This window comes from Salvelinus fontinalis, chromosome 35 (genome assembly GCF_029448725.1).
Source record: "Salvelinus fontinalis isolate EN_2023a chromosome 35, ASM2944872v1, whole genome shotgun sequence".
NCBI lineage: Eukaryota > Metazoa > Chordata > Actinopteri > Salmoniformes > Salmonidae > Salvelinus > Salvelinus fontinalis.
The window spans coordinates 3214640-3241334 of NC_074699.1; the positions used below are offsets into that span (position 1 = coordinate 3214640).

The window sequence follows — 26695 nt, forward strand, 5'->3', positions numbered from 1 at the left end:
AAAGCTGATTTCCACCATAAACTGTTGAATTGGGGGTCCCTCCCCCCTTGTTTTGGGGGTCCAGTGTGCCCCCCAGATATTTTTATGTAGGACTGAGAAGCTCAAGTGACTTTTTAAAACGTTATTCTACTCCTAAATGAATAAAAATTCAATTATGCTGACACCATCTAAAATATAGTTTCCACTTCCAGAAATAAGCCCATTAACATATTGGTAAAATGATTTTTGCAAATTGGACCATGCATATAGCCTATGCGCGATCAATATTATGAGGTATGCTATTAAGCATTATCACCTGTAGCCCAACTGATACAGTATAAATAAACTATAAATAAGTAGGGTGAAGCGTGGGGTTGCCTATTGGGCTAATGATTAGCCAGGTCCTAAATCCTAAACTACTCTAGCTAGTTAGCATCCTATTGATGAATTTTATGTCTAAAAATGTTTTGCATAAACACAGTGAATAGAATGTAGGCCAACCTGTTAGGGTGACTTGGGGTAACACGCCCCTGCCTGTACTTCTCACAGAAACCACTTCATGTCCTTATTTTTTCCTCTAACACTTTCCCTGGTTGCCATAACTTTTGCTCAACCAGAAAATGTCTGTCTACTCACTATTTGTCTGTCTATCAATCAATGAAATGTATTTGTAAGTCCCTTTTTACATCAGCAGATGTCACAAAATGGTAAACAGAAACCCAGACTAAAATCTCAAACAGCAAGCAAAGCAGAGGTAGAAGCACGGTGGCAAGGAAACTCCCTAGAAAGGCAGGAACCTAGGAAGAAACCTAGAGAGGAACCAAGCTCTGAAGGGTGGCCAGTCCTCTTCTGGCTGTGCCGGGTGGAGATTATTAGAGTACATGGCCATTGAGGCCAGATTGTTCTTCAAGATGTTCAAAGGTTCATAGATGACCAGCAGGGTCAAATAATAGTCACATTGGTTGTAGAGGGTGCAACAGGTCAGTACCAGGAGTAAATCTGTTGGCTTTTCAAAGCCGAGCATTCAGAGGTCAAGACAGCAGGTGCAGTAGAGAGAGATTTTAAAACGGCAGGTCCGGGACAAGGTAGCACATCCGGTGAACAGTTGAAACTGGAGCAGCAGCACGACCAGGTGGACTGCGGACAGCCAGGAGTCATCAGGCCAGGTAGTCTTGAGGCATGATCCTAAATAAAGTTGAATGGAAAGCTGGGATCCCCCTCTATTCAACAAAGGTCATTAAAACGTCTCTTTTCACAATTGCACGTATTGTTGTGGATTGACTGCTTGTCCCTCCCTATGGCACACGGCACTCATAGAACACACAACTAGGTAAATGGATAAAATATAATATTATTGCGTCTGATTTTTCTATTCATTAATTGTTTTGTTTGCAGAGAAAGTATTTTTTTCATATTCCGTATTATGTTGGTGCCACAGTAAAATGACTGCAGCGGAAACAATGTCATGATAGTAAACTTGGTATCGAAGTCAAAATTCTGCTATCTTGACAACCCTATTAGACTGTTGCGCTGTTCTACGAAGGGACTAGTACACAGCGTTGTACGAGATCTTCAGTTTCTTGGCAATTTCTCACATGGATTAGCCTTCATTTCTCAGAACAAGAATAGACTGACGAGTTTCAGAAGAAAGTTCTTTGTTTCTGGCCATTTTGAGCCTGTAATTGAACCCAAAAATGCTGATGCTCCAGATACTCAACTATTCTAAAGAAGGCCAGTTTTATTGCTTCTTTAATAAGGTTAGTTGTGCTAACATAATTGAAAAAGGGTTTTCTAATGATAAATTAGCCTTTTTAAAATGATCAACTTGGATTAGCTAACAAAACGTGCCATTGGAACACAGGAGTGATGGTTGCTGATAATGGGCCTCTGTACGCCTATGTAGATATTCCATAAAAAATCTGCCGTTTCCAGCTACAATAGTCATTTACAACATTAACAATGTCTTCACTGTATTTCTGATCAATTTGATGTTATTTTAATGGACAAAAATGGGGTTTTCTAAGTGACCGCAAACTTTTGAACGGTAGTGTGTATATACAGTTGAAGTCGGAAGTTTACATAAACTTAGGTTGGAGTCATTAAAACTCTTTTTTTTCAACCACTCCACAAATTTCTTATCAAAACTATAGTTTGTTAACAAGTCGATTAGGACATCTACTTTGTGCATGACACAAGCAATTTTCCCAACAATTGTTTACAGACAGATTATTTCACTTATAATTCACTATCACAATTCCAGTGGGTCAGAAGTTTATGTACACTAAGTTGACTGTGCCTTTTATACAGCTTGGAACATTCCAGAAAATGTCATGGCTTTAGTAGCTTCTGATAGGCTAATTGACATCATTTGAGTCAATTGGAGGTGTACCTGTGCATGCATTTCAAGGCCTGCCTTCAAACTGTGCCTCTTTGCTTGACATCATGGGAAAATCCAAAGAAATCAGCCAGACCTCAGGAAAAAAAATTGTAGACCTCCACGAGTCTGGCTCATCCTTGGGAGCATTTTCCAAATGCCTGAAGGTACCATGTGCATCTGTACGAACAATAGTACGCAAGTATAAACACCATGGGACTATGCAGCCATCATACCGCTCAGGAAGGAGATGCGTTCTGTCTCTCAGAGATTAACATACTTTGGTGCGGAAAGTGCAAATCAATCCCAGAACAACAGCAAAGGACCTTGTGAAGATGCTGGAGGAAACGGGTACAAAAGTATCTATATCCACAGTAAAACAAGTCGTATATCAACATAACCAGAAAGGCCGCTCAGCAAGGAAGAAGCCACTGCTCCAAAACCGCCATAAAAAAGCCAGACTACGGTTTGCAACTGCACATGGACAAAAATCTTATTTTTTGGAGAAATGTCCTCTGGTCTGATGAAACAAATGGAACTGTTCGGCCACAATGACCATCGTTATGTTTGGAGGAAAAATGGGGAGGCTTGCATGCCAAAGAACACCATCCCAACCGTGAAACACGGGGGTGGCAGCATCATGTTGTGGGGTTGCGTTGCTGCAGGAGGGACTGGTGCAAATAGATGGCATCATGAGGTAGGACAATTGTGGATATATTGAAGCAACATCTCAAGACATCAGTCAGGAAGTTAAAAATTGGTCGCAAGTGGGTCTTCCAAAAGGACAGTGACCCCAAGCATACTTCCAAAGTTCTGGCAAAATGGCTTAAGGACAGCAAAGTCAAGCTGTTGGCGTGGCCATCAGAAAGCCCTGATCTCAATCCGATAGAAAATTTGTGGGCAGAACTGAAAAAGCGTGTGCGAGCAAGGAGGCCTACAAACCTGACTCGATTACACCAGCTCTGTCAGGAGGAATGGGCCAAAATTCACCCAACTTATTGTGGGAAGCTTGTGGAAGACCACCTGAAACATTTGACCCAAGTTAAACAATTTAAAGGCAATGCTACCAAATCCTAATTGAGTGCATGTAAACTTCTGACCCACTGAGAATGTGATGCAAAAAATAAAAGCTGAAATCATTCTCTCTACTATTATTCTAACTTTTCACATTCTTAAAATAGTAGTGATCCTAACTGACCTAAGACAGAGGATTTTTGCTAGGATTAAATGTCAGGAATTCAACTGTATACACAGCTCTGTATACCCAGTTTCTCTGGTTTTACTATTTATAGGTATGTGTTTTGGTAAACTGAAATGTTTTATTCTATAAACTACTGACAACATTTCTCCCAAATAAAAATGGTCGTTTAGAGCATTTATTTGCATAAAATGACAACTGGTCAAAATAACAAAAAAGATAGTGTTGTCAGACCTCGAATAATGCAAAGAAAATTTGTTCATATTCCTTTCTTAAGCAGCATAATACTAATGTTTTAACTTAGGAAGAGTTCAGAAATCAATATTTGGTGAAAATCAGGTTTATTCCAATCACAGCTTTCATGCGTCTTGGCATGCTCTCCACCAGTCTTTCAGATTGATGTTGGGTGACTTTATACCACTCCAGGCACAAAAATTCAAGCAGCTCGGCTTTGTTTGATGGCTTGTGACCATCCGTCTTCCTCTTGATCACATTCCAGAAGTTTTCAATGGAGTTCAGGTCTGGAGATTGGGCTGGCCATAACAGGGTCTTGATCTGGTGGTCTGATTGACCTGGCTGTGTGGCATGGATCATTGTCCTGCTGGAAAAAACTAATCCTCAGAGTTGGGGAACATTGTCAGGGCAGAAGAAACAAGTTTTCTTCCAGGACACCCTTGTACATGGCTTGATTCATGTGTCTTTCACAAAGACAAATCTGCCCGATTCCAGCCTTGCTGAAGCACCCCCAGATCATCAACCAAATTTCACAGGGGGTGCGAGACCTGGAGAGGCCCACAAGCCACAGTGTCTCACACCCACTGTGAAATTTGGTGGAGTACACAGCATTTTGTATTCCTAATTGACCCAGCATGTAACTTGACATTGTACAGAAATGGTCACAAAAGCTTGAAAGCAGTGTTTGCTATAATTGAAGTAGGGCGTATTAAATCGTAATGGTGGTTTTGAAACCGCTCTGGTTGTTGTGATTGCGCAACAAAAGAAATGGCAAGTTTATTGAGCCATCCGCTGCCCAGGTTGTTTACACAGGTTCCCCTCCTTGTTTGTGTTCGCTGCCATGCCTGTGGCGTTTCTACGGTCAGGGGGTTAGGGTGGGAGTTAATGCGACACATGTCGTATGACCCCCCCCCCCCCCCCCCCCCCCCCCCCCTCCAACTGCGCTGAACAACAGGGTGACCGTGTCCCAGTGCCGGAACCTGATTGTCTCCCCAGCCTCATATTAGTGCAGGGATTACCAGCTCGCTCCAGTTCCCCATTCATTCTGGACAGTCACTCGCCCTTATCAGCCTCAATCTGACACTCTATTTATCTGACGCTGCACCCAGTTCTGCTTGGCTAAGAGAAATGCTCACAAAAAGCCCCAGCCCATCAGCACTTTATTTGTGGGACCCGGGGCCACAGCTTTTAGTGGCCTGCCTACTCTTCTGTTACTCTAGACCCAGTTTGTTGGACAGTGAGGATTTGTTTTGTGTTATACTCTGGTTCAACGTTTCACCGTTGTCCAATTAATTGAAGTTGTTGGTTCTTTACCATTTATGTTACTTCACGTAGTTTTGGATCAGCCTTCATGTGGTTTCGCCATAGTTTTTCCACAGCAGCCTCCTGCTGAGAAGTTTCTGAGAAGGCTCTAGTGGTTTGCAGTGTATTGACTTTTCTGGCGTGAAAAAGTGTGATCAAGTTTGTTTTAATTTTTCTTTGGAAAAGGGAACATGGGCTCTTTTAAGCTGGATTTTTTGCCTGAGATGATGGTGGACCATTGTTCTTTGAATTCTAGTCCTGTGTGAGTAGTTTTTTAAATTTATTTAGCAATTAGTTAATAAGCTTATTGCTTGTACGTGATGTTAATTATTATTATTTTTTTTTCAGAAATGGATTTGAGGTGTAGTTTTTCCCCATGGTAGGTCATGGTAGGCTATATATTGGTTCCACCTGGTATTCCGCCGTGTATTTTCAGCTGTACAGACTGATACTCAATTTCTTGATCTGTAGTTTAGTCCCAGCATGTGACTTGACATTTTTGTGCTTGCCATAATGTTCCAGTCCAAAACCTGGCGCTTTAAATTTGATATGTAGGTGTTGGAGGCAAATGGTGGTAGAGCGAGTTTTCAACAGGTGCATACTCCCCAAGTGCCCCCCGTAATGGTTCATAGTCTGTATTCCGTATGCAGTGCAGTTACATTTTTCTAATTTAGTTTTTTATCCAGATCGACTTACAATCAGTAGTTATTGTACATGTCAGAGGCTTTAAAACAAGTGGTCTAACCTATGTCATAACCATGGCAGTCTGTCAATTTCTCTACAGGGAAATCGTTAGGAAAGGTTGCTGCTTATTATTTGATGATCTTGCGTTTTTACTTTTAAAGATATAAACATTTTAAGTTAGATGTAACGTACACATTAGGGCTTTAGAGTGGGTTAATGTGAAGGGAATTAATAGGCTACTAACAGTTGTTGTCATACGTTTGAAACTAAAGCAGGTTTGAGCTAGTGGTTAGAGCTTAGGGTTGGGCAGTATCCATTTAAGTGATAATGCCCTAGAAGGCGGTGTTTGTTGGCTATATTGGCACAGGTGTTGTTAGGCCCGAGACAATATATTTTGGCTGGCAAACCGTGACAATATATCCAACAAACACCGGCTTCGAGGGCGTTATCACTTTTATACAACGTGTTACCAACATTCAAATAATGATCGTCATGGTTTCATTAAAACATTATTTTCATGAATGCCCGAGAAGCCGGTCTTTGTAGATATATTGGCACGGGTGTCTCCTTTGGGTCCAGATGATTCTTTGTGTCCTCGTTCTATGCGAGAGTGGCGTATCTGAGAGAATGCGTTATATTGTTTTCCAGTAGCCTAATAAGGAGTGCAACTTAGAAATAACACAAACAGGCTATAAACAACATACCTTCGCTTAGACCGTTCTTGTCTGTTTTTACGAGGAATGAGTTGGGCTTTAGTTGTCTGTTCCCCTCTCTTCCTCTTCGACCCAGATGTAACTGGAGGTCGAACCACACTTTCTGGACCAGACCCCTTGGTGTACCCGGATTCAGAGCCTGGGAGTTTTGGAGCTGGGCAATGTCCTTATCGGTGATGGGAGGGTGGCTGTTTGTGACTTATTCTCCTTGCCGCCTTAGCTGTTTGATGTTGCCCAGAAATACATGATTCGAGGTGGTAAATTCAGTGTCCTTCATAAGGCACCAGCTGCGACCGATGGGTGGGTGTTTTAGAAACCTGTTGAGCCCACTACGTAGTGCCAGGTATCTACTTATGCTGTACTGCTCCCACCTTCCCATTTCGTGCATTTCCTTAACTGTCGGAGAAGGATGTTAAACTCTTCCTTAGTGACAGTTTTGACGTCAACTTTTTTCCCCTTCTCTTCTAGCCATCCCTTGACGCAACGCACAACCCAGTTTGTATTCTTAACTGCCTTTTTTGTTGTGACTTTTCTCTAGATCATTCAATGCAGTGTCCTCCAAATCTGCACGCCTGGGTATTATTGCCATCTCTTTTCCCCATTAATCTATAGTTATGCCACCGAAAAGATCAAAATAAATGTTCCACTCATCCATTTTAGTTTTCGCATCAAATAATCGATTTAGCCAGTCATCTGAAAAAGGTTTTGTATGTTGCTATGTAGGGTTGCACATTTTGGGGAATATTCAGAGGTGGAAACTTTTCGTGGGAATTAACGGGAGTATATGGGAATTAACGGTGTGTCTGTTGTCCCTTGTGTCTGCTCTTGTAGAATACTGGTTGAGGGGTGGAGATGATGTAGGTAATTATTCCTTGCCCACGAACATTCAACCACCCATCAGAGATGATTGCAATAGTCTGCTTTTTCTGTGATTTGCTTGCCCTTCATTTGAAGTCTGTTGAACTCTGCATCCTACAAATGAGTAGATAAAGTATGCCTGGTTGGAGGGGTGTATGCTGGGCGAAGAACATTCAGAAATCTCTTCCAATACACATTGCCTGTGAGCATCAGAGGTGAACGAGTTGCATACACAGCTCGAGCAAGATATTCATCAGCGTTCCTCTGACTACCTTCCATCATTGAGTCAAAAAAACTTCTGATTCCAGGAGGACCATTAGCTGTTGCTATCAATAAGGTGTCTGATTCATAATTTTCACCTCGAATAGAAGTAGAGAGACTTGTCAGAGGTTGCTTGTTGTGAGCGCTGAGGGAATTTTATGCACTTGGCCAGATGATTCTGCATCTTTGTTGCATTCTTCACATATGATTTGGCACAGTATTTGCAAATGTATACAGCTATGTTAGCTGCAGTAAAATGCCTCCACACATCAGATAGTGCCCGTGGCATGTCCCTGTAAAGATGATAAAAAAATGAGTAAAAAAACAACAAATACAATTCCATGTAGAGTTAAGAAGTTAGATTAAACAACTCCTTTGTAAGATGTTTTAAAATGAAACGTGTATGGAAGCAGGTGAGTTAACACTCCTCAGTTAGCAGGCTCAAGCAAGCTAAAACCCACATGGTAGCAAAAACTAACTAGCATAAATTGTTAAGTTAGAAATGATTCATTGTTGTGTAGAGGACCTTGTGCATTTCAGTTAAAATAACAACCCAATGTTTATATCCCAGAACAAATTAGCTAGCAACAGCAAGCTAACTATTTAAATTGGCATAAATGTTTAATGCTTTTCGACCTGTCCCCAAATTCATTTAGTTAGTTCAGAGTTTGTTTTGATATTTAAACCTGCGTGTCCTGATCGCGTCTGGTGTGTGGGGACAAAATCAACATGCATGCGATACTGCACGCTCGCGTGTGGTCTGGTCAGCATGTTAGACAGTCTTGATTGGACTACTTTGACCATATGGAGGTACAGTTTGTCAATCGAAAACCTAGTTGGTTTGTGCTTGCACATTCAAATGATATTTAAATGGCTTTTTATATTAATTCATACTCATTATGAATTTGACATGGATGGACTTGATGTAGACTAGTATTTTCTTGTTTTGTTCTGTGCGGCCTTCAATATGGCATGAGAGGAATAATTGTTTGGTTATGAATGATCAGATCTCCCAGAACAAATTTCACATTCAAGATCATTCTCTTTAGAGCTATTGGTCTAAGTTGCGTAGGTCAATTCTCTGCTGGCAGTATGCATTTGGTGCTGTATGTTTTTGTATGCATGTTAGAACGTTTCATCAGATGGCACCTCTTTCAACTGACACTTAATAATTACTTGACTATAACGTATGCAGTGCTACTGAAACAGTCTAGACTTGATTGTACATTTCTAAAAAAACTACCTTTGCTCAGATGCAATTTTGTGAAGCTTCCAGCTGCTTAGTCGATTATGCAAATATGTTATTTCCAGCAGGGACATATTTAATGCGCCACTGGGGAAGACGGCTCATAAATGTATCTTCTGTTGCCCAAGTTCACATCATGTAGCCATATTATAAAAACTTATCATCTTTCTCTCTCAGGGCAAAGAAGATGAACGGGACCCTGGACCACCCGGACCAGCCCGACATCGATGCTATCAAGATGTTCGTTGGCCAGATCCCACGGTCCTGGGCAGAGGAACAGCTGCGGGAGCTTTTTGAGCCTTACGGCGCCGTCTACGAAATCAATGTCTTGCGTGACAGGAGTCAAAATCCCCCACAAAGCAAAGGTGACAGTGCTGTCTTAAATTCTTCACCAGAGGTGTCCATTACACTCCCTCCTCACCCTATCCAGAATTCCATGCTGTTTTTTATATGTATTGGCTGTGTTGCTGAATTCTCTGGAATTCTGTTACCGATAGCTAAACAACGGAAGCTTCTGCGTGTTTGCGGGATTCTCTACTTTACTACTCCCTCCGCTGCCGCAGCATATCAAAGGAGCAGGAATCAGACAGGCAGTCTAAATGGCGATTTAATGTTATTTTTTTCATCATCATTGAAAACTTTGACTGAGTTGGAGGAAGATAGGCAGTCAAAAGTGTTTTTCTTTTTCAGTTTTTAAAAGATGTAGGTTATTTGTGGTTAAAACAGATTAGTTTTTTCTCCAATGTAATGTGTAGGCTGCGCCCTACTTGTGCTACTGCAATATCCTTAGTTACAACAGACCGAAAAGGTTGTAGCCTACATCCTAAATTAGCCTACAAAATATATATTTTTGGAATGTTGGTTCAAATTGCAGGTTTTTATATTAGCTGTTCAGAAATATGACTCTCGGATGTAAGCTAGTCTACATCATCATGTCAATCAAATTGGTTGATGGGAAGGGTTCAGAAGAGGGAGAGAAACGTGAAGGGAGATGTGTGCGTGAACTAACACATGTACAGAACATGTTCTTTAGCTCTGGGGAAGAGGCATAGATAACCCACCAATACTCTCAAGGTCATTTTATAATTGAGTAATATTTACTTTGTCTAATAACTGTTTATATCCCCAAACAGGTTGTTGTTTCATAACATATTACACTCGCAAATCTGCATTGGAAGCACAAAATGCTCTTCACAACATGAAAATTCTCCCAGGGGTGAGTAGGTTTGGAAGAAATTTTAACTTCCTCAGTAAATCGAATTGGGTAGCTTGCCAGGTTGTAATAGAGAACAGTCAGTGCCTCTGTTCAGCTTTTATCTCTAGAGATGTAGGACCCTATAAAATCTTTATTTTTCCTGTTTACTTTGTTTTTTCCCAAATTCCGTTTTCTCCATTTTTTTTTGTTTTTCAAGGTTTCCACTTCCCCCGGTTTATTTATTTTTATCACACTTGTTTAAATAGAAAACAACTAAATGGGTTTCTTTAAGTCCACAATAATGGTTAAACCACATCAGAAGACTGCTTTTGAGCTCTCGATTTTTATTTAGATTTAGATATTTACCCTTTAATATCAGTGGCACCTAACAAGATGTTTTTGTAGAGCACATGTGGTGATAGTTTGCAGAACAAATACTGGATTGATGCAAATAATGATCTCATTCTGCCAGGTAAGCATAGGCTATTTTGTAGTTTAACATTTAATTGAGAAGGTTTTTGGGAAAGCCTCCATCTACCAGAATTATGTTCTTTAGCATCATTGTTAATGGCTGCACAAAGTGGTAGACGCGTGCACCAGACATAGTCAGGGGAAATTCTTGTTGCCTCTTAATAAGAAAGTTGCAGGAAATACCCATCACTGATGCATTCTGTTCATGTCTTATGATAAATGTGGGCAAATTTAAACAATGTTCCATACATTTAGTTTATTCCCTACGAAGTTTAATACATTTAATTATTGTGGAATTCCATTTTAATGTCTGGATTCCTTCTGTGTTCTCCACATCGCAGATTTTATAGGGCCCTAGAGATGCCAACCACACATCCATTTATACCTATCAAGGCAGTATCTGTCAGCGCTTCTTCCTTCCTTTAAATTCAATGTCTTTCCTCAACAGATGCATCACCCCATTCAGATGAAGCCAGCTGACAGTGAGAAGAATAATGGTGAGTATAGCTACATCTCTGCAGGCAGGGGAGACGGTGGATGGTGTGGTAATTCTGTTTTTATGTTGAAGCCCTACCATTTTTGAAGCTGCCCTTGTTGTATGTTGTCTCTAATACAGTTACTCATTGTTTGTTGAAACAACCTTTTCTTCTTCATTGTCTCTCTCAGCGGTGGAAGACAGGAAGTTGTTCATAGGAATGATATCGAAAAAGTGTAATGAGAATGACATCAGACTTATGTTCTCGCCGTACGGACAGATCGAGGAATGTAGAATACTACGAGGGCCGGATGGACTGAGCCGTGGTGAGGCAGATTCAGTTCACCTTTCATCCTCATCGTCACACACTCACTCACCTGCAACAAGATGCACCCAAACACACATACACATTTACTCTATCAGTTATACTATGAGGACTAGTCATTGTTTTAACATGAATCTCTACACGCGGTACGTACACTCCCACACACTCACTCTAAAATAGTTGCATACAGATGGGTGATAAGTCATTCCTCTCATTCGTCCTCTTGTGTACAAATCCCACGTATATTCCATACAAATCCTCTCACAGAAAATGTACCAATCTCAAGGTCAGCACTTCGAGATGTAGCATATTGACTTAAATTCTAGTTATTTATGATCCAAATATCTGTTAGACACTGTTCCAAGTGTGTTTTTTGGAGGGCTGTTTAATTAAAACAAGAACTTACCAGACTCCATAGCCTGCTGCAGTATGCTTTCCATTATCTGTTTCTAAATGCTGTCAGGAGTCAGGATCGTGTATGTCAACCATTTACGAGTTGTTCCCCTTCTGCAGGTTGTGCGTTTATAACTTTTACAGCAAGACAGATGGCACAGTCAACAATCAAATCCATGCACCAATCACAAACTATGGAGGTAAGCATTGAACCTGCACACCTCCCATTCTTCAGAAACAGAGAATCTACACTGAAGAAAAATATAAATGGTACATGTAAAGTGTTGGTCCTATGTTTCATGAGCTAAATTAAAATATTCCAGAAATGTTCCATATGCACATAAAGCTTATTTCTCAAAAGTTGGCCTTTCTCCTTTGCCAAGATAACCATCCACTGGACAGGTGTGGCATATCAAGAAGCTGATTAAACAGCATGATCATTACACAGGTGCACCTTGTACTGGGGGACAATAAAAGGCCACTCTAAAATGTGCAATTTTGTCCCACAACACAATGCCACATATGTCTTTTAGTTTTGAGAGAGTGTGAAATTGGCATGTTGACTGCAGGAATGTCCACCAGAGCTGTTGTCAGATAATTGAATGTTAATTTCTCTACCATAAACCTCCTCCAACATCGTTTTAGAGAATCTGACAGTACGTCCAACCGGCCTCACAACCGCAGACCACGTGTACGGCGTCGTGTGGGCAAGAGGTTTGCTGATGTCAACGTTGTGACCAGATTGCCCCATGGTGGCGGTGGGGTTATGGTATATGCAGGCATTAGCTATGGACAACAAACACAATTGCATTTTATCGATGGCAATTTTAATGCGCAGAGATACCATGACGAGATCCTGAGGCCCATTGTCGTGCCATTCATCCACCGCCATTACCTCATGTTTCAGCACCATAATGCACGGCCCCGTGTCACAAGGATCTGGACACAATTCCTGGAAGCTGAAAATGTCCCAGTTCTTCCATGGCCTGCATGCTCACCAGACATGTCACCCATTGAGTATGTTTGGGATGCTCTGGATCGACGTGTACGACAGCGTCTTCCCACCAATATCCAGCAACTTCGCACAGCCATTGAAGAGGAGTGGGACAACATTCCACAGGCCACAATCAGCAGCCTGATCAAGTATATGCAAAGGAGATGTGTCGCGCTGCATGAGGCAAATGGTGGTCACACCAGATACTGACTGGTTTTCTGATCGACGCCCCTACCTTTTTTTTATGCATCTGTTGGTCACAGATACCTTGTCTGAATTCCAGGTCATGTGAAATCCATACATTAGGGCCTAATTTATTTATTTCAATTGACTGATTTCCTAATATGAACTGTAACAGTCAAGTCTTTGAAATTGTTGCATTTATATTTTTGTTCAGTATAACATAATAACCTGCTTTTTTCCTCTATGCCTTACTTATATGATTGGCTGGCCCATTACTCAAGTAATGCCATTTAGAAATTGCTGTTATCGTGCAAGAGGAATATCGAAGATAGTTTCCAAATGACACTATTTGCTGTCTATCCCGACTTTTTAGGGCTGCTCGTCTCCCATCGTAGTGAAGTTTGCCGACACGCAGAAGGACAAGGAGCAGAAGCGCATCGCCCAGCAGCTTCAGCAGCAGATGCAGCAGCTCAACACTGCCTCAATGTGGGGGAATCTGACCGGGCTCAACTCTCTGGGACCACAGTATCTGGCAGTAAGTGACCACCTCCTCCAGCGCCATCCCCAGCAGAGCTTTGGAAAGGCCCGTGGTTTGGCTTCAAGCCCTTGTTAATGTTCCAATTTAGAAATTGACAGATTTTTAGGTTAATATTTCCAGAGGTAGGTATTCAGGACAAAGCTTAGCTTGCTGTTTGTGTTTGCAAGCAAATTAAGGTTTGGGTTGCAATTGGTTACAATCTCAGGTTTGTTCTAGAAAGATGAGGGTTACAGCTGGGACACATTAAAATGCACTGCTGTTTGGCAGACTGATTTAGACAGTCTCTAGATCAGGGGTGTCAAACAAATTTTGCCCTGGGTGCTGCATTCGGTCTACATACAGGTCATGAGGGATTTAAATATTTAATCGCTGTCAAAATTGAATGTAGGTCCATTATCATTTCCACACAGTTTCGATTTGGTTTTAATTATATAAAAGTAGGGATGCACGATATATTGGTGAACATATCGGAATCGGCCGATATGAGCTAAAAATGCCAACATCGATATCGGCCCGATGTCTAGTTTAACGATGTGCAAAACCAATGTCAAAGCTGACGTGCATGCCTATATAACGTTGGCACATGACAATGTAAAATGTTGCGCTACACGTGCAACATAGCATTCCTAAACTAGCCCACAATGACTGCTGTGTGGATCGAGCAGTCAACAAGTCCAGCAGTCATTTGAAAGAGTAAGAACATTTCAACGAGACAACTCAAAGGCAAAATCCATTAACGGCAAGATAATGGAATTCATTGCCCTTGACAATCAACCGTTCTCTGTCGTGGGTGATTCACCGATACACCTGTTGCCCTACTGGAGTTGCACAGTAAGTGTCACTGCCATTAGCTTGATGACATACTACAGAACGCCGTTTGGGTCTTTGCATGTCATAAAAGATGAGTCAAATAAGCTTTTAATTTGACATGTCAAATAACACAGTTCTATTATAGAATGTTGTGTGTTTTGAATTTGCACATGCACACGACACCACTACGATCAGTTGCACTGTCAAAGCTGTACAAAAAAGTCTGCAAACACAGTCCACAAACTATGTGTTTACAATACCGCGTTAGTAATAAAGCATCAGTTGTTCGACCCCAACTTCTGGGGTAGCTAGCTTTAGCTTGGTACCTAGCTAGCACCAATGCAACCAGCCTGAAAACAATGACCAGTAGAAACTGCAGTCATTTTCATTTTTCTTGGCAATTATTTAGGAATTCTTCTGAGTAAGTATTAGCTAGGTTGCCACTTGTTGTTCGCTTATTGAAATTGAACTTTAGTTAATGAAAATGTCTAGCCAGCTACTTAACCCTGTTGCCCAAAGCTAACGTTATAAACAGCCAGCTAGCTTCATCTGGCTAGTGAGGCTCGACCGGACCGGGTTATGTTGTGAAGCTAGCCACAATAAGGATTAGGCGCAATAGTGGATTTTGCGGTTTGCCTTCAAAATAAAAGTATCTCTTTGAAAGTTATGGAATCATGCCATATTTAGACTAGATAATGTTAAACAAGGTTGGAATGTGAAGCAATGAAATGGGTTATTAGTCTACTTGATGACACCCACAGAACACAAGTGTGAAGAGTTTGCGCAAATATTAGCGGTGTGGCTCTTATTGCTGGTCTATGATTGTGTGAAATCACCTCCCCAGTCAGCCTATTGTGTGTATTGACATTCATATTGCACTGTACAGCTTTACCTAAGGATTGGGGATCAATGAAATGGGGTATCGGTCTACTCAATACCCAATATATTTTTTACCAACGTCCTCCTCAGTTTATCAGACTCCAAAACATCCACGCAGTATTGTTTTTCCTCCAGAATGGTGTTCAATACACATAGGTTGACAATAAATTTGGCTCAATTCAGTTGTTTCAGAGTCCTGCAATAAGAGCTACGACGCAAATGTTCTCAGGGTGTCACTGAGTAGACTGATGCCCCATGTCATTGATCCACAATCCATAGGTACGGCTGTACAGTGGAATAAGTACGTCCCCCACAATGCATTTCCAAAGTCTAATACATCCAGTGTGATTTCTACAGATTTTTGTCAAATTAACAAATGCTTGTCTTTTGTTGATTTTTATAACATTCCAACCTCGTTTAGCATAATCTATTCAATTATCACGTTCTGCTATTTCTATTCATTTGCATCACTGTCAATGACATACTGTATTTTGAAGGCTAACCGCAAATTCCACTATTGTGCCTAATCCTTATTGTGACTAGCTTTACATAGGTGGGTACAACCACCATTAATCAAATAAGAACTGTCTTATAAATGAGGGTTATTTTAGATGATGACACCTAGCTATATAGTTAGCTAGCTAACTATATAGCTAGGTACCAAGCTAAAGCTAGCTACCCCAGAAGTTGGGGTCGAACAACTGATGCTTTATTACTAACGCGGTATTGTAAACACAATAAGGATTAGGCGCAATAGTTAGCTAGCTAACTATATAGCTACTCAAACAGATTGTCGTTTTGCTATGTTTTTGGGGATGAACATTGTTTGCATCCATGGGCTAGCTAGATTTTTTTATGACTAGCACTGTAGGTGCGCGAGACAACTTTACCAGCATCATAGCATATGAACCGTTGTGACATATGAAATACGAGTGATAGTGTAATAACTACCTAAAAAATGAATAAATGCGTTAAAATTATTATGTGATGTGCAGTCATATTCAGGTTCTGAAAGGTCAACAAGCTTATTTGACAGGTCAACAAGCTTATTTGACAGGTCAACAAGCTTATTTGACAGGTCAACAAGCTAATTTGACATGTCAACAAGCTTATTTGACATGTCAAATAATGTTATTTGACACGCAAAGACCCAAATGGCGTTCCATAGTATGAGAAATCCTGGTTGAGAATGAAACGACTGAAGAAATGAACAACGAAACAGCACAGCAAGTAAGTGAAAGAAATAGGTTTTGATTGTGTTTTACTGGTAGTGGGGACATACGTACCAACCAAATTACTTTGTGGTGTATGTGTGTAACCTTTATTTAACTAGGCAAGTCAGTTAAGAACAAGTTCTTATTTAGAATGACGCCTACCTTGGCCAAACCCGGATGACGCTGGGCCAATTGTGCGGCCCCCTATGGGACTCCCAATCACGGCCGGATGTGATACAGCCTGAATTCGAACCAGGTTCTGTAGTGACGCCTCTTTCACTGAGATGCAGTGCCTTAGACCGCTGCGTCTGTGTGTGTGTTAACTATTTAACTGTACTAGAATCCTTAACAGCCCGCAAACATTTTTGGTATTTTTTGGGGGGGGGGGGGGGGGGGGGGGGGGGGGGGGGGGGGGGGGGCGGGGGCAAGGAAAATATCAGAATCGGACAAAAATGTCAGTGCATCACTATTTAAAAGTATATTGAGTTTGCAGTGTGGTACCAGGTAAACAACCTCTCCCTCAATGTCGGCAAGACAAAGGAGCTGATAATGCACTACAGGAAACGGTGGGCCAAACATGCCCCCATCCACAACGACAGGTCTGTAGTGGAGTGGCATGAGCCCTTCAAGTTACTCGGTGTCCACATCACTAAGGACCTCAGGAGGCTGAAAAGATTTGACATGGACCCTCAGATCCTCAAGTTCTACAGCTGCACCAGTTGAGCATTTGACTGCCTGCAGCACCGCTTGGTATGGCAACTGCTTGGCATCCGACCGCAAGGCACTACAGAGGGTAGTGCGTACGGCCCAGTACATCACCGTGGCCGAGCTCCCTGCCATCCAGGACCATTATAGCAGGCGTTGTCAGAGGAAGGACCTACAAATTGTCAGACTCCAGCCACCCAAGTCATAGACTGTTCTCTCTGCTACCGCACGGCAAGCGGTACCGATTAGGGTTGCATAGCGGGAACCCGGTTACTGAGATTTACTGCCCAAAACCACTCCCTTTTTCTGGGATAAATAACTGCGAGAAACCGGTACATTTGTTATGAATGATTTATATCATCAGCATGACTTGAAATGGAACTGTTAAATTATATGCAATGTCTAAATCTTGCTTTTCTGCAGTCTCTGCATGATCAATCATCAACGCTTATGTTGTGGACAGACAGCACATGTCAGTATTGTGTTCTGTGCACAATGCATGTAGACCTATCATCTCATGGTAACTTTTTTTCTTGTGACAGGTAGGCCTACATTTTCTGCAGCATAGCCTATGCTACAGTAATATAAAGAACAAATGCATGTCTAATTTACACATTTCCATCTGGCTTTTGGGGGGTCACCTTGTTTTATTGTAAATATGTTATTGCAGCTGCAGAGTTTTAAAACAGCCTATCACTCGAATATTGTTGTCATCAAATCAGATGTTATTTGTCACATGCGCTGAATACAACAGGTGTAGGTAGACCTTACAGTGAAATGCTTACTTACAAGCCCTGTTAAGTAAAAAATTGAAAATAAAAGTTACAAATAATTCAACAGCGTTAGTAAAATAACAAGCGAGGATACAGAGGGTACCAGTACAGAGTCAATGTGCGGGAGCACTGGTTAGATGAGGTAATTGAGGTAGTATGTAGATGTAGGGAGAGTTAAATTATAAACAGAGTAGCAGCAGTGTAAAAGATGGGTCTGGGTAGCCCTTAGATTAGCTGTTCAGGAGTCTTATGGCTTGGGGGTAGAAGCTGTTTAGAAGCCTCTTGGACCTAGACTTGCCGCTTGCCGTGCGGTAGCAGAGAGAACAGTCTATGACTAGGGTGGCTGGAGTCTTTGACAATTTTTAGAGCCTTCCTCTAGCACCGCCTGCTATAAAGATCCTGGATGGCATGGAACTTGGCCCCAGTGATGTACTGCAGCTGTAGAACCTTTTGAGGACCCATGACAAATCTTTTCAGTCTTTTGAGGGTGAATAGGCTTTGTCGTTCCCTCTTCACGACTGTCTTGGTGTGCTTGACCTTATATGGTTGGTGATGTGGACACCAAGGAACTTGACACTCTCAACCTGTTCCACAATCATCTCCTTTGTCTTGATCATGTTGAGGGAGAGGTTGTTGTCCTGGCACCGCATAACCAGGTCTCTGACCTCCCTATAGGCTGTCTCATTGTTGTTGGTGATGAGGCCTACCACTGTTGTCATCTGCAAACTTGATGGTGTTGGAGTCATGCCTGGCCATGCAGTCATGATTGAACAGGGAGCACAGGAGGGGACTGAGCATGGACCCCTGAGGGGCCCCCGTGTTGAGTATCAGCGTGGCAAATGTGTTCTCTACCCTCACCACCTGGGGGCAGCCCGTCAGGAAGTCCAGGATCCAGTTGTTTAGGGAGGTGTTTCGTTCCAGGGTCCTCAGCTTAGTGATGAGCTTTGAGGGCACTATGGTGTTGAACACTGAGCTGTAGTCAATGAATAGCTTTCTCACATATGTGTTACTTTTGTCCAGGTGTGAAAGGGCAGTGTTGAGTGCAATAGAGATGCTACATCTGTGGATCTGTTGGTGCAGTATGCAAATTGGATTGGGTATAGGGTTTCTGGGACCAGCCTTTTAAAGCACTTCACGGCTTCACGGACGTGAATGCTACAGGGCGGTAGTCATTTAGGCAGGTTACCTTAGTGTTCTTGGGCACAGGGACTATGGTGGCCTGCTTGAAACATGTTGGTATTACAGACAGGGACAGTTGAAAATGTCAGTGAAGACACTTGCCAGTTGGTCAGCGCATGCTCGGAGTACACGTCCTGGTATACCGTCTGGCCCTGCGGACTTGTGATTGTTGACCTGTTTAAAGGTCTTTCTCACATCGGCTACGGAGAGCATGATCACACAGTCGTCCGGAACAGCTGGTGCTCTCATGCATGTTTCAGTGTTACTTGCCTCGAAGCAAACATAGAAGTAATTTAGCTAGTCTGGTAGGTTCCTGTCACTGGGCAGCTCATGGCTGTGCTTCCCTTTTGTAGTCTTTAATAGTTTGCAAGCCCTGCCACATCCGACGGGTGTCGTCGACAGTGTAGTACGATTCAAGTCCTGTATTGACGCTTTGCCTGTTTGATGGTTTGTAGGAGGGTATAGCGGGATTTCTTTTAGGCTTCCAGGTCAGAGTCCCGCTCCTTGAAAGCGGCAGCTCTACCTTTTAGCTCAGTGCGGATTTTGCCTGTAATCCATGGCTTCTGGTTGGGGTATGTACGTACGCTCACGGTGGGGACGACGTCATCGATGACTTCATCAATAACTGCAATGTAGTGGTAGAACTTTTAATTTATCAAATCAATTCTGTACTATCTATATTTTAATTACACAATTAAACTAATGTAACTTTAATTAACAAGGAAGTCTGGCCACCACGGGAAAGAGTTTCTATTTCCCGAATATAACTCCTCAGATATTTTCATATCTTATCGATTTAGTCACTTATTAATGTATTATCATCACATCAGTCATATTCTGAATGTCACAAACCCTTGGATATCTACGCGAACCCTAACATAGATCATGAATCAGCGATATACAAATTGGCTTAGTTATTTATTCACTAACTTAATCAATTACATAAACACACGCACACAATAGGTCATACATTGGTTACTGACATGATAGAAAAGTACCTAGTGGGCTAAACTGATATGACGGCTTGGTAGACAAAGGAAAGGGGTGGGGGCGGTTCAAGAGCGGCAAACTCAGAGTGGATTCACTACATACAGTTGAATACTTCATCGTAAGTATGGACATTTAACACCCTAACAACCCCTCAATTGGATTTTAGAAATGCAATTGACATTTCCGAGTGTACGTCTTGGTTGTCCCTCTCTGCGATCGCCGGTCTGTCTGCTGGATAGTCAGTCGACAAAGTCTTTGGTTTGTCTACCAGAGATCAAAGTCTGTCGTATTTATTATAATGGATACTTCTGAGTACCAATCGGAAATGTTCTTAATAGAGGTCAACCGATTCTGATTTTTCAACGCCGATACCGATTTATTGGAGGACCAAAAAAAGCATTAATCGGCCGTTTCTTTTTATTTTTTGTGTTTTATTTTGGTTTTGTAATGACAATTACAACTACTGAATGAACACTTATTTTAACATAATATAATACATCAATAAAATCAATTTAGCCTCAAATAAATAATGAAACATGTTCAATTTGGTTTAAATAATGCAAAAACAAAGTGTTGGAGAAGAAAGTAAAAGTGCAATATGTGCCATGTAAGAAAGCTAACGTTTTAGTTCCTTGCTCGGAACATGAGAACATGTGGTGAAAGCTGGTGGTTCCTTTTAACATGAGTCTTCAATATTCCCAGGTAAGAAATTTTAGGTTGTAGTTATTATAGGAATTATAGGACTATTTCGCTCTATACCATTTGTATTTCATTAACCTTTGACTATTGGATATTCTTATAGGCACTTTAGTATTGCCAGTGTAACAGTATAGCTTCCGTCCCTCTCCTCGCTCCTACCTGGGCTCAGGTAGGAACACATCGACAACAGCCACCCTCGAAGCAGCGTTACCCATGCAGAGCAAGGGGAACAACTACTTCAAGTCTCAGAGCGAGTGACTTTGGAAACGCTATTAGCGCGCACCCTGCTAACTAGCTAGACATTTCACATCGGTTACATCAGCCTAATCTCGGGAGTTGATAGGCTTGAATTCATAAACAGCGCAATGCTTAAAGCATTGCGAAGAGCTTCTGGCAAAATGCACGGAAGTGCTGTTTGAATGAATGCTTACCAGCCTGCTGGTGCCTACCATCGCTGTCAGACTGCTCTATCAAATCATAGACTTAATTATAACATAACACACAGAAATACGAGCCTTAGGTCATTAATATGGTCGAAAACTAAACGTTTATTCTTTCAGTGAAATACAGAACCGTTCCGTATTTTATCTAATGGGTGGCATCCAAAAGTCTAAATATTCCTGTTACATTGCACAACCTTCAATGTTATGTCATAATTATGTACAATTCTGGCAAATTAGTTTGCAACGAGCCAGGCGGCCCAAACTGTTGTATATACCCTGACTCTGTTGCAAGAGAAGTGATACAATTTTCTTAGTTAAAAGAAATTCATGTTAGCAGGCAATATTAGCTAAATGTGCAGGTTTAAAAACATATACTTTGTATTGATTTTAAGAAAGGCATTGATGTTTATGGTTAGGAACGTTGGAGCAACGACAGTCCTTTTTCGCGAATGAGCACCGCATCGATTATTTGCAATGCAGGACATGCTAGATAACTACACATGGTTCATGATATTACTAGTTTAACTAGTGATTATGATTGTTTTTTATAAGGTAAGTTTAATGCTAGCTAGCAACTTACCTTGGCTTCTTACTGCATTCGCGTAACAGTCAAGCTCCTCGTGGAGTGCAATGTAAGGCAGCTGGTTAGAGCGTTGGACTAGTTAACCGTAAGGTTGCAAGATTGAATCCCCGAGCTGACAAGGTAAAAATCTGTCGTTCTGCCCCTGAACAAGGCAGTTAACCCACCGTCCCTAGGCCGTCATTGAAAACTAGATAATAATAATAATAATAATAATAATAATAATGTGTTCTTAACTGACTTGCATAGTTAAATAAAGGTGCAAAAATCTGTGTCCAAAAATACCGATTTCTGATTGTTAAAACTTGAAATCGGCCCTAATTAATCGGCCATTCCGATTAATCGGTCAACCTCTAGTTCTTAGATTGGATGCGTTTACCAGACTAAAATATTGAAACAGCTGCAACCTGAATAATTGTTATTTTGTTTGTAGATTTCTTAGCCATTTCAATGTGGGGACCTCGTCCCGGCGTTATCTTGACTAGTTTGTATTGCCAACCATTTATACATGTGGCGACAGCTCTATATTTTTTGGTCTAATGTAAATTTTGTCGGTAGTAGGTTTTATACTTAGTAGAGGGGGCGTTCTATGACGCCGTGTAATGTCTGTGCTCACAGGGGTGTGGCCACTGATTTAGTTAACTTTACATGAAAACCAAGACTCATTTAGAAGGCTAACATCACATTTAATCTTTTCACGGGTAGTTTCATATGTAATCATATATGTTTCACAACATTTAGATGTAAACCCCATAATTGAAAAGTGTACACAACCTGTGGTGGGAGAGAGTGTGAGAAGGGGGAGCCACGATGTATACCCAAAAGGGCCACGTCGTGACACCAGTGACTGATGTTGTGTACTCAATGCATATTCCAGTCTCTGCAAGCAAAACAGTCCTGTAGCTTAGCATCTGCTTCATCTGACCACTTTCTTATTGACTGAGTCGCTGGTGCTTCCTGCTTTAGTTTTTGCTTGTAAACAGGAATCAGGAGGATATAATTATGTTCAGATTTGCCAAATGGAGGGCGAGGGAGAGCTTTGTACTTGTCTCTGTCTGGATTATTGTTTTTTGTTTTTTCGCCTCTGGTTGCACATGTGACATGCTGATAGAAATTTGGTAAACCGCATTTATGTTTCCCTGCATTACAGTCCCCGGCCTCTAGGAGTTCCGCCTATGGATGAGCATTTTCATGTTTGCTTATGGCCGTATACAGCTCATTGAGTGCGGTCTTAGTGCCAGCATCGGTCTGCGGTGGTATATAGACAGCTATGAAAAATGTTGATAAACTCTCTTGGTGAATGGTGTGGTCTACAGCTTATCATGAGATACTCTACCTCCAGTGAGCAAAATCTAGAGATTTCCTTAGATTTCGTGCACCAGCTGTTGTTTACAAATATGCATAGGCCTCTGCCCCTTGTCTTACCAGAGGCTGCTGTTCTATCCTTCCGAAAAAGCTTAAAACCCGCCAGCTGTATGTTAATCAGATCGGCGTTCAGCCACGATTCTGTGAAACATAAGATATTACAGTTTTTAATGTCCCGTTGGTAGGATATAAATGCTCGTAGTTTGTTTATTTTATTTCGATTGATTGAAAGTTGGCTAATAGACTGATGGTAAAGGTAGATTACCCTCTTGGCAATGGATCCTTACTTAAAAATCATACAATGTGATTTTCTGGATTTTTGTTTTAGATTCCGTCTCTCACAGTTGAAATGTACCTATGATAAGAATTACAGACCTCTACATGCTTTGTAAGTAGGAAAATCTGCAAAGTCGGCAGTGTATCAAATACTTGTTCTCCCCACTGTGTGTGTGTGTGTGTGTGTGTGTGTGTGTGTGTGTGTGTGTGTATATATATATATACATATACACACACACAGACACACACACACACACAGAGAGTACCAGTCAAAAGTTGGAACACACCTACTCATTCAAGGGTTTTTCTTTATTTTTACTATTTTCTACATTGTAGAATAGTGAAGACATCAAAACTATGAAATATAAATAATAAATGCACTTACAGTGCATTTGGAAAGTATTGACCCCATGTTCCACATTTTATGTTACAACCTTATTCAAAAATGTATTGAATAGTTTTTTCCGCCCTCATCAATCTACACACACTACCCCATAATGACCAAGCCAAAACAGTATTTTTTTATGTCTGGTAATTTATGCCCCCCCCCCCCCCCCCCCCCCCACAGAAATATCACTATCTCTGACCCTTTACCCAGTACCTTTTCAAGCACCTTTGGCATCGATTACAGCCTTGAGTCTTCTTGGGTATGATGCTACAAGCTTAGCACACTTGTATTTGGGGACTTTATTCCATTCTTCTCTGCAGATCCTCTCAAGCTCTCTTCCGGTTTAACTATCTGCGTTGACTCCCTTTTGCATTAATTCTTTTGACTCACATATGCTGCTACTGTTTATTATATATCCTGTTGCCTAGTCACTTTATCCCTACCTAATATTTTACATATCTGCCTCGTACCGCTGCACGTCGACTCGGTACTGGTACACCGTGTATATAGCGAAGTAATTATAGATACTCATTGTGTATTTATTCCTTGTTACTTGTCTATTATTTCTCTATTTTCATCCCTGCGTTGTTGTGAAGTAATTAAGCATTTCACTTTTAATCTACACCTATTGTTTACGAAGCATGTGACAAATAACGTGATTTGTTTCTTTTTTTTTCTCACAAACCACCTGCGGTCCGATTTGACACCCCTGATCTGGAGCATTGACTGCCATATTGTCAATTTGTTATGAGACTTGATTTGACATAAGGTTTCCATTGATTGAACATTGTTAGTTTTGCCTCGTAAGTATCCTCCCTGACCTTAGGGAGTAGACACATGATCTGTTTCTTCTGTTTGAGTCGGGCATTCTCTGCATCCAGCCAGCTCCCTCCCTCCTTGCTTGTGTTTGGTTTGCTGTCTTTCTAGACAGATGTTAGATTTTATATTTTCAGCGTTTCCAATTATCTATGTTGGATGGCCATCTAGTCTCAACTCACCTAAAGACCTGATATGTTTTCAATTGGCTTCTTTAATTCTAAACGGGGAGTGGATCTCCTGACCCTCCAATTATGTGGCCAGTCCAATATAAACGGCAGAGCTTTCTGCGATGTAAGTGCTGCTCCATGGGTGTGCTGTGAAAATCTTCCAACCACTTCCTTTTCTTCGCTGTCTTGCCTTCCATTTAAATCCTCTTAACTCTCATTTCATCCCACTCACTGTTTCCCAGCGTCATGTTTTTTTCTGGATTTGTTTTTTACCTTCTAATTTTCTCTGTGATTCTTCCCCTCTCTTTATCACCAATATTTACACCTCCACTCTTTCCTGTCCTTTTACCCTTCATCTGTCCTACTCACCCACTTTACCTTTTTTTTCTCTCTCTGCGATTTCTTTCCTGAAAGCACAGTCCCGGATGCAGTCCTGACCCTTTTGTGTTCTCTGTTTTGGTGTAATGTCTAGCTTTATTTACAGCTCCTCCAGCAGTCTGCCACCTCTGGGAATGCCCTCAACAACCTTCATCCCATGTCTGGTATGTCAGGTAAAAACAGACATTTCCCACCTCTCTTCCTCCTTCCCCTCTTTCCATTCTTACACCTGCACGCTAAATGTGTTTTCCTCCCCCATCCAACTGCCACCTGTAGTGTGCCTGGTGAAGATGTGCGTTATTGATACTGCTGAGTGCGTCATTCTCTGCATGCCTGAACTCCCAAGTAATTTGTTCAGTGTGCTGTGTTTGTCAAGCAGTGGTGAGGGACCATGTTCAAAACCGGCTCCTCATTTATGAATTGAGTTTTGAGCTGAAACGCGCTGCCACTAGGAAACTCCAGACGTAAACACTAACACACAGACTGGTGTTTTTTCATCTGGTTTCTAGCAGTGCGTCTGCTGCAGCGAGTGGCTACTTATCGAAATCATCATAGCAAGAACTGAGTAATTAATGTTTTCATTCCAATATGATAACCACGGGGTATGTCATGGGGCAAGCTACAATTGTTCAAGATTTTACAAAGCCTGCTTTAAATTCATATTGAAACTTCATCCGAGTTGATTCAAACTGTTTACCTCGTTACCAAAGTCAGCTCATTATCCCACTTCTTGACTTACAACAATGCAGTGATATGTGGGGTATCTGCTTTCTGTGTGTTTTGGCCAGTGCTCTAGTTGTGTTTATTGAATGGGCTGCTAAGTTTCTACTTTTGCCTCCCATCTCACCCATTGCAAATTGTGTTGGAAAGGTACCTGCAACTCTCTGCTTTAAGCTTCACATGTTGTAAAGCAAAAACAGTGATTGCATGACTCAGTGTAACCTATATATTGACCTAAGCGAGATCTAGGTTCCATAGCCGTATTAAGTGCAGCTTATGCGTGTGTCTCAGGGCTGAATGCCATGCAGAACCTGGCTGCCCTGGCAGCAGCGGCCAGCGCCACACAGGCCACGCCCACGGGCAGCAGCGCTCTCACCACCTCTAGCAGTCCCCTCAGCGTGCTCACCAGCTCAGGTACGAGTACTGGACAGCAGGCACACTCATCATGGGACGCCTACAAGGGTTGGTCCCGCTTTTTATCTCTCACCCCACCCCCCCCTCACCTGTATGTATCTTTAACCTCATTCCACTGACTTGCCTCTGTAAACACTGTTGGTTGTTTCATGTACTTTTCCTCATGTTGCCTTCCCATCCCTAGTCTCTGCTTTATGTTCCCTGGTCTGTGAATTAAGATTTTGAAGTCCTACTAGCGTACTCAAATGGTGGCGTTTTCCTCCAAGTGATTAAATGTTTTGGGGTTGACTCATCTCCACAGCAGGATCGTCACCCACCTCCTGTAACAACAACTCAATGAACGCCATGGCCTCCTTAGGGGCGCTGCAGTCTTTGGCTGCAGGGGCTGGAGCCGGCCTCAACATGGGCTCGCTTGCAGGTTAGCAGACTCAAAACATACAAAACATTGTATTCATTAATTTACCACAAATATA

General features: G+C 41.7%; 1 protein-coding gene across 30 annotated transcripts in view; it reads left to right on the plus strand.

Moving 5' to 3' along the window:
- Nucleotides 1-26695, plus strand: part of LOC129834242 (CUGBP Elav-like family member 1) — a 60814-nt gene that overhangs the window by 26537 nt on the left and 7582 nt on the right. For 3 of the 30 annotated variants that reach the window (XM_055899029.1, XM_055899034.1, XM_055899047.1), the window contains 9 exons: nt 9027-9214; nt 9983-10065; nt 10964-11012; nt 11182-11316; nt 11829-11908; nt 13259-13420; nt 25183-25261; nt 26100-26270; nt 26524-26640. In XM_055899029.1, coding sequence (XP_055755004.1) covers nt 9027-9214; nt 9983-10065; nt 10964-11012; nt 11182-11316; nt 11829-11908; nt 13259-13420; nt 25183-25261; nt 26100-26270; nt 26524-26640 — 1064 coding nt within the window. The remainder of the gene's footprint in view (nt 1-9026; nt 9215-9982; nt 10066-10963; nt 11013-11181; nt 11317-11828; nt 11909-13258; nt 13421-25182; nt 25262-26099; nt 26271-26523; nt 26641-26695) is intronic. The other 27 variants (XM_055899032.1, XM_055899036.1, XM_055899040.1 and 24 more) reach the window with 21 other exon arrangements.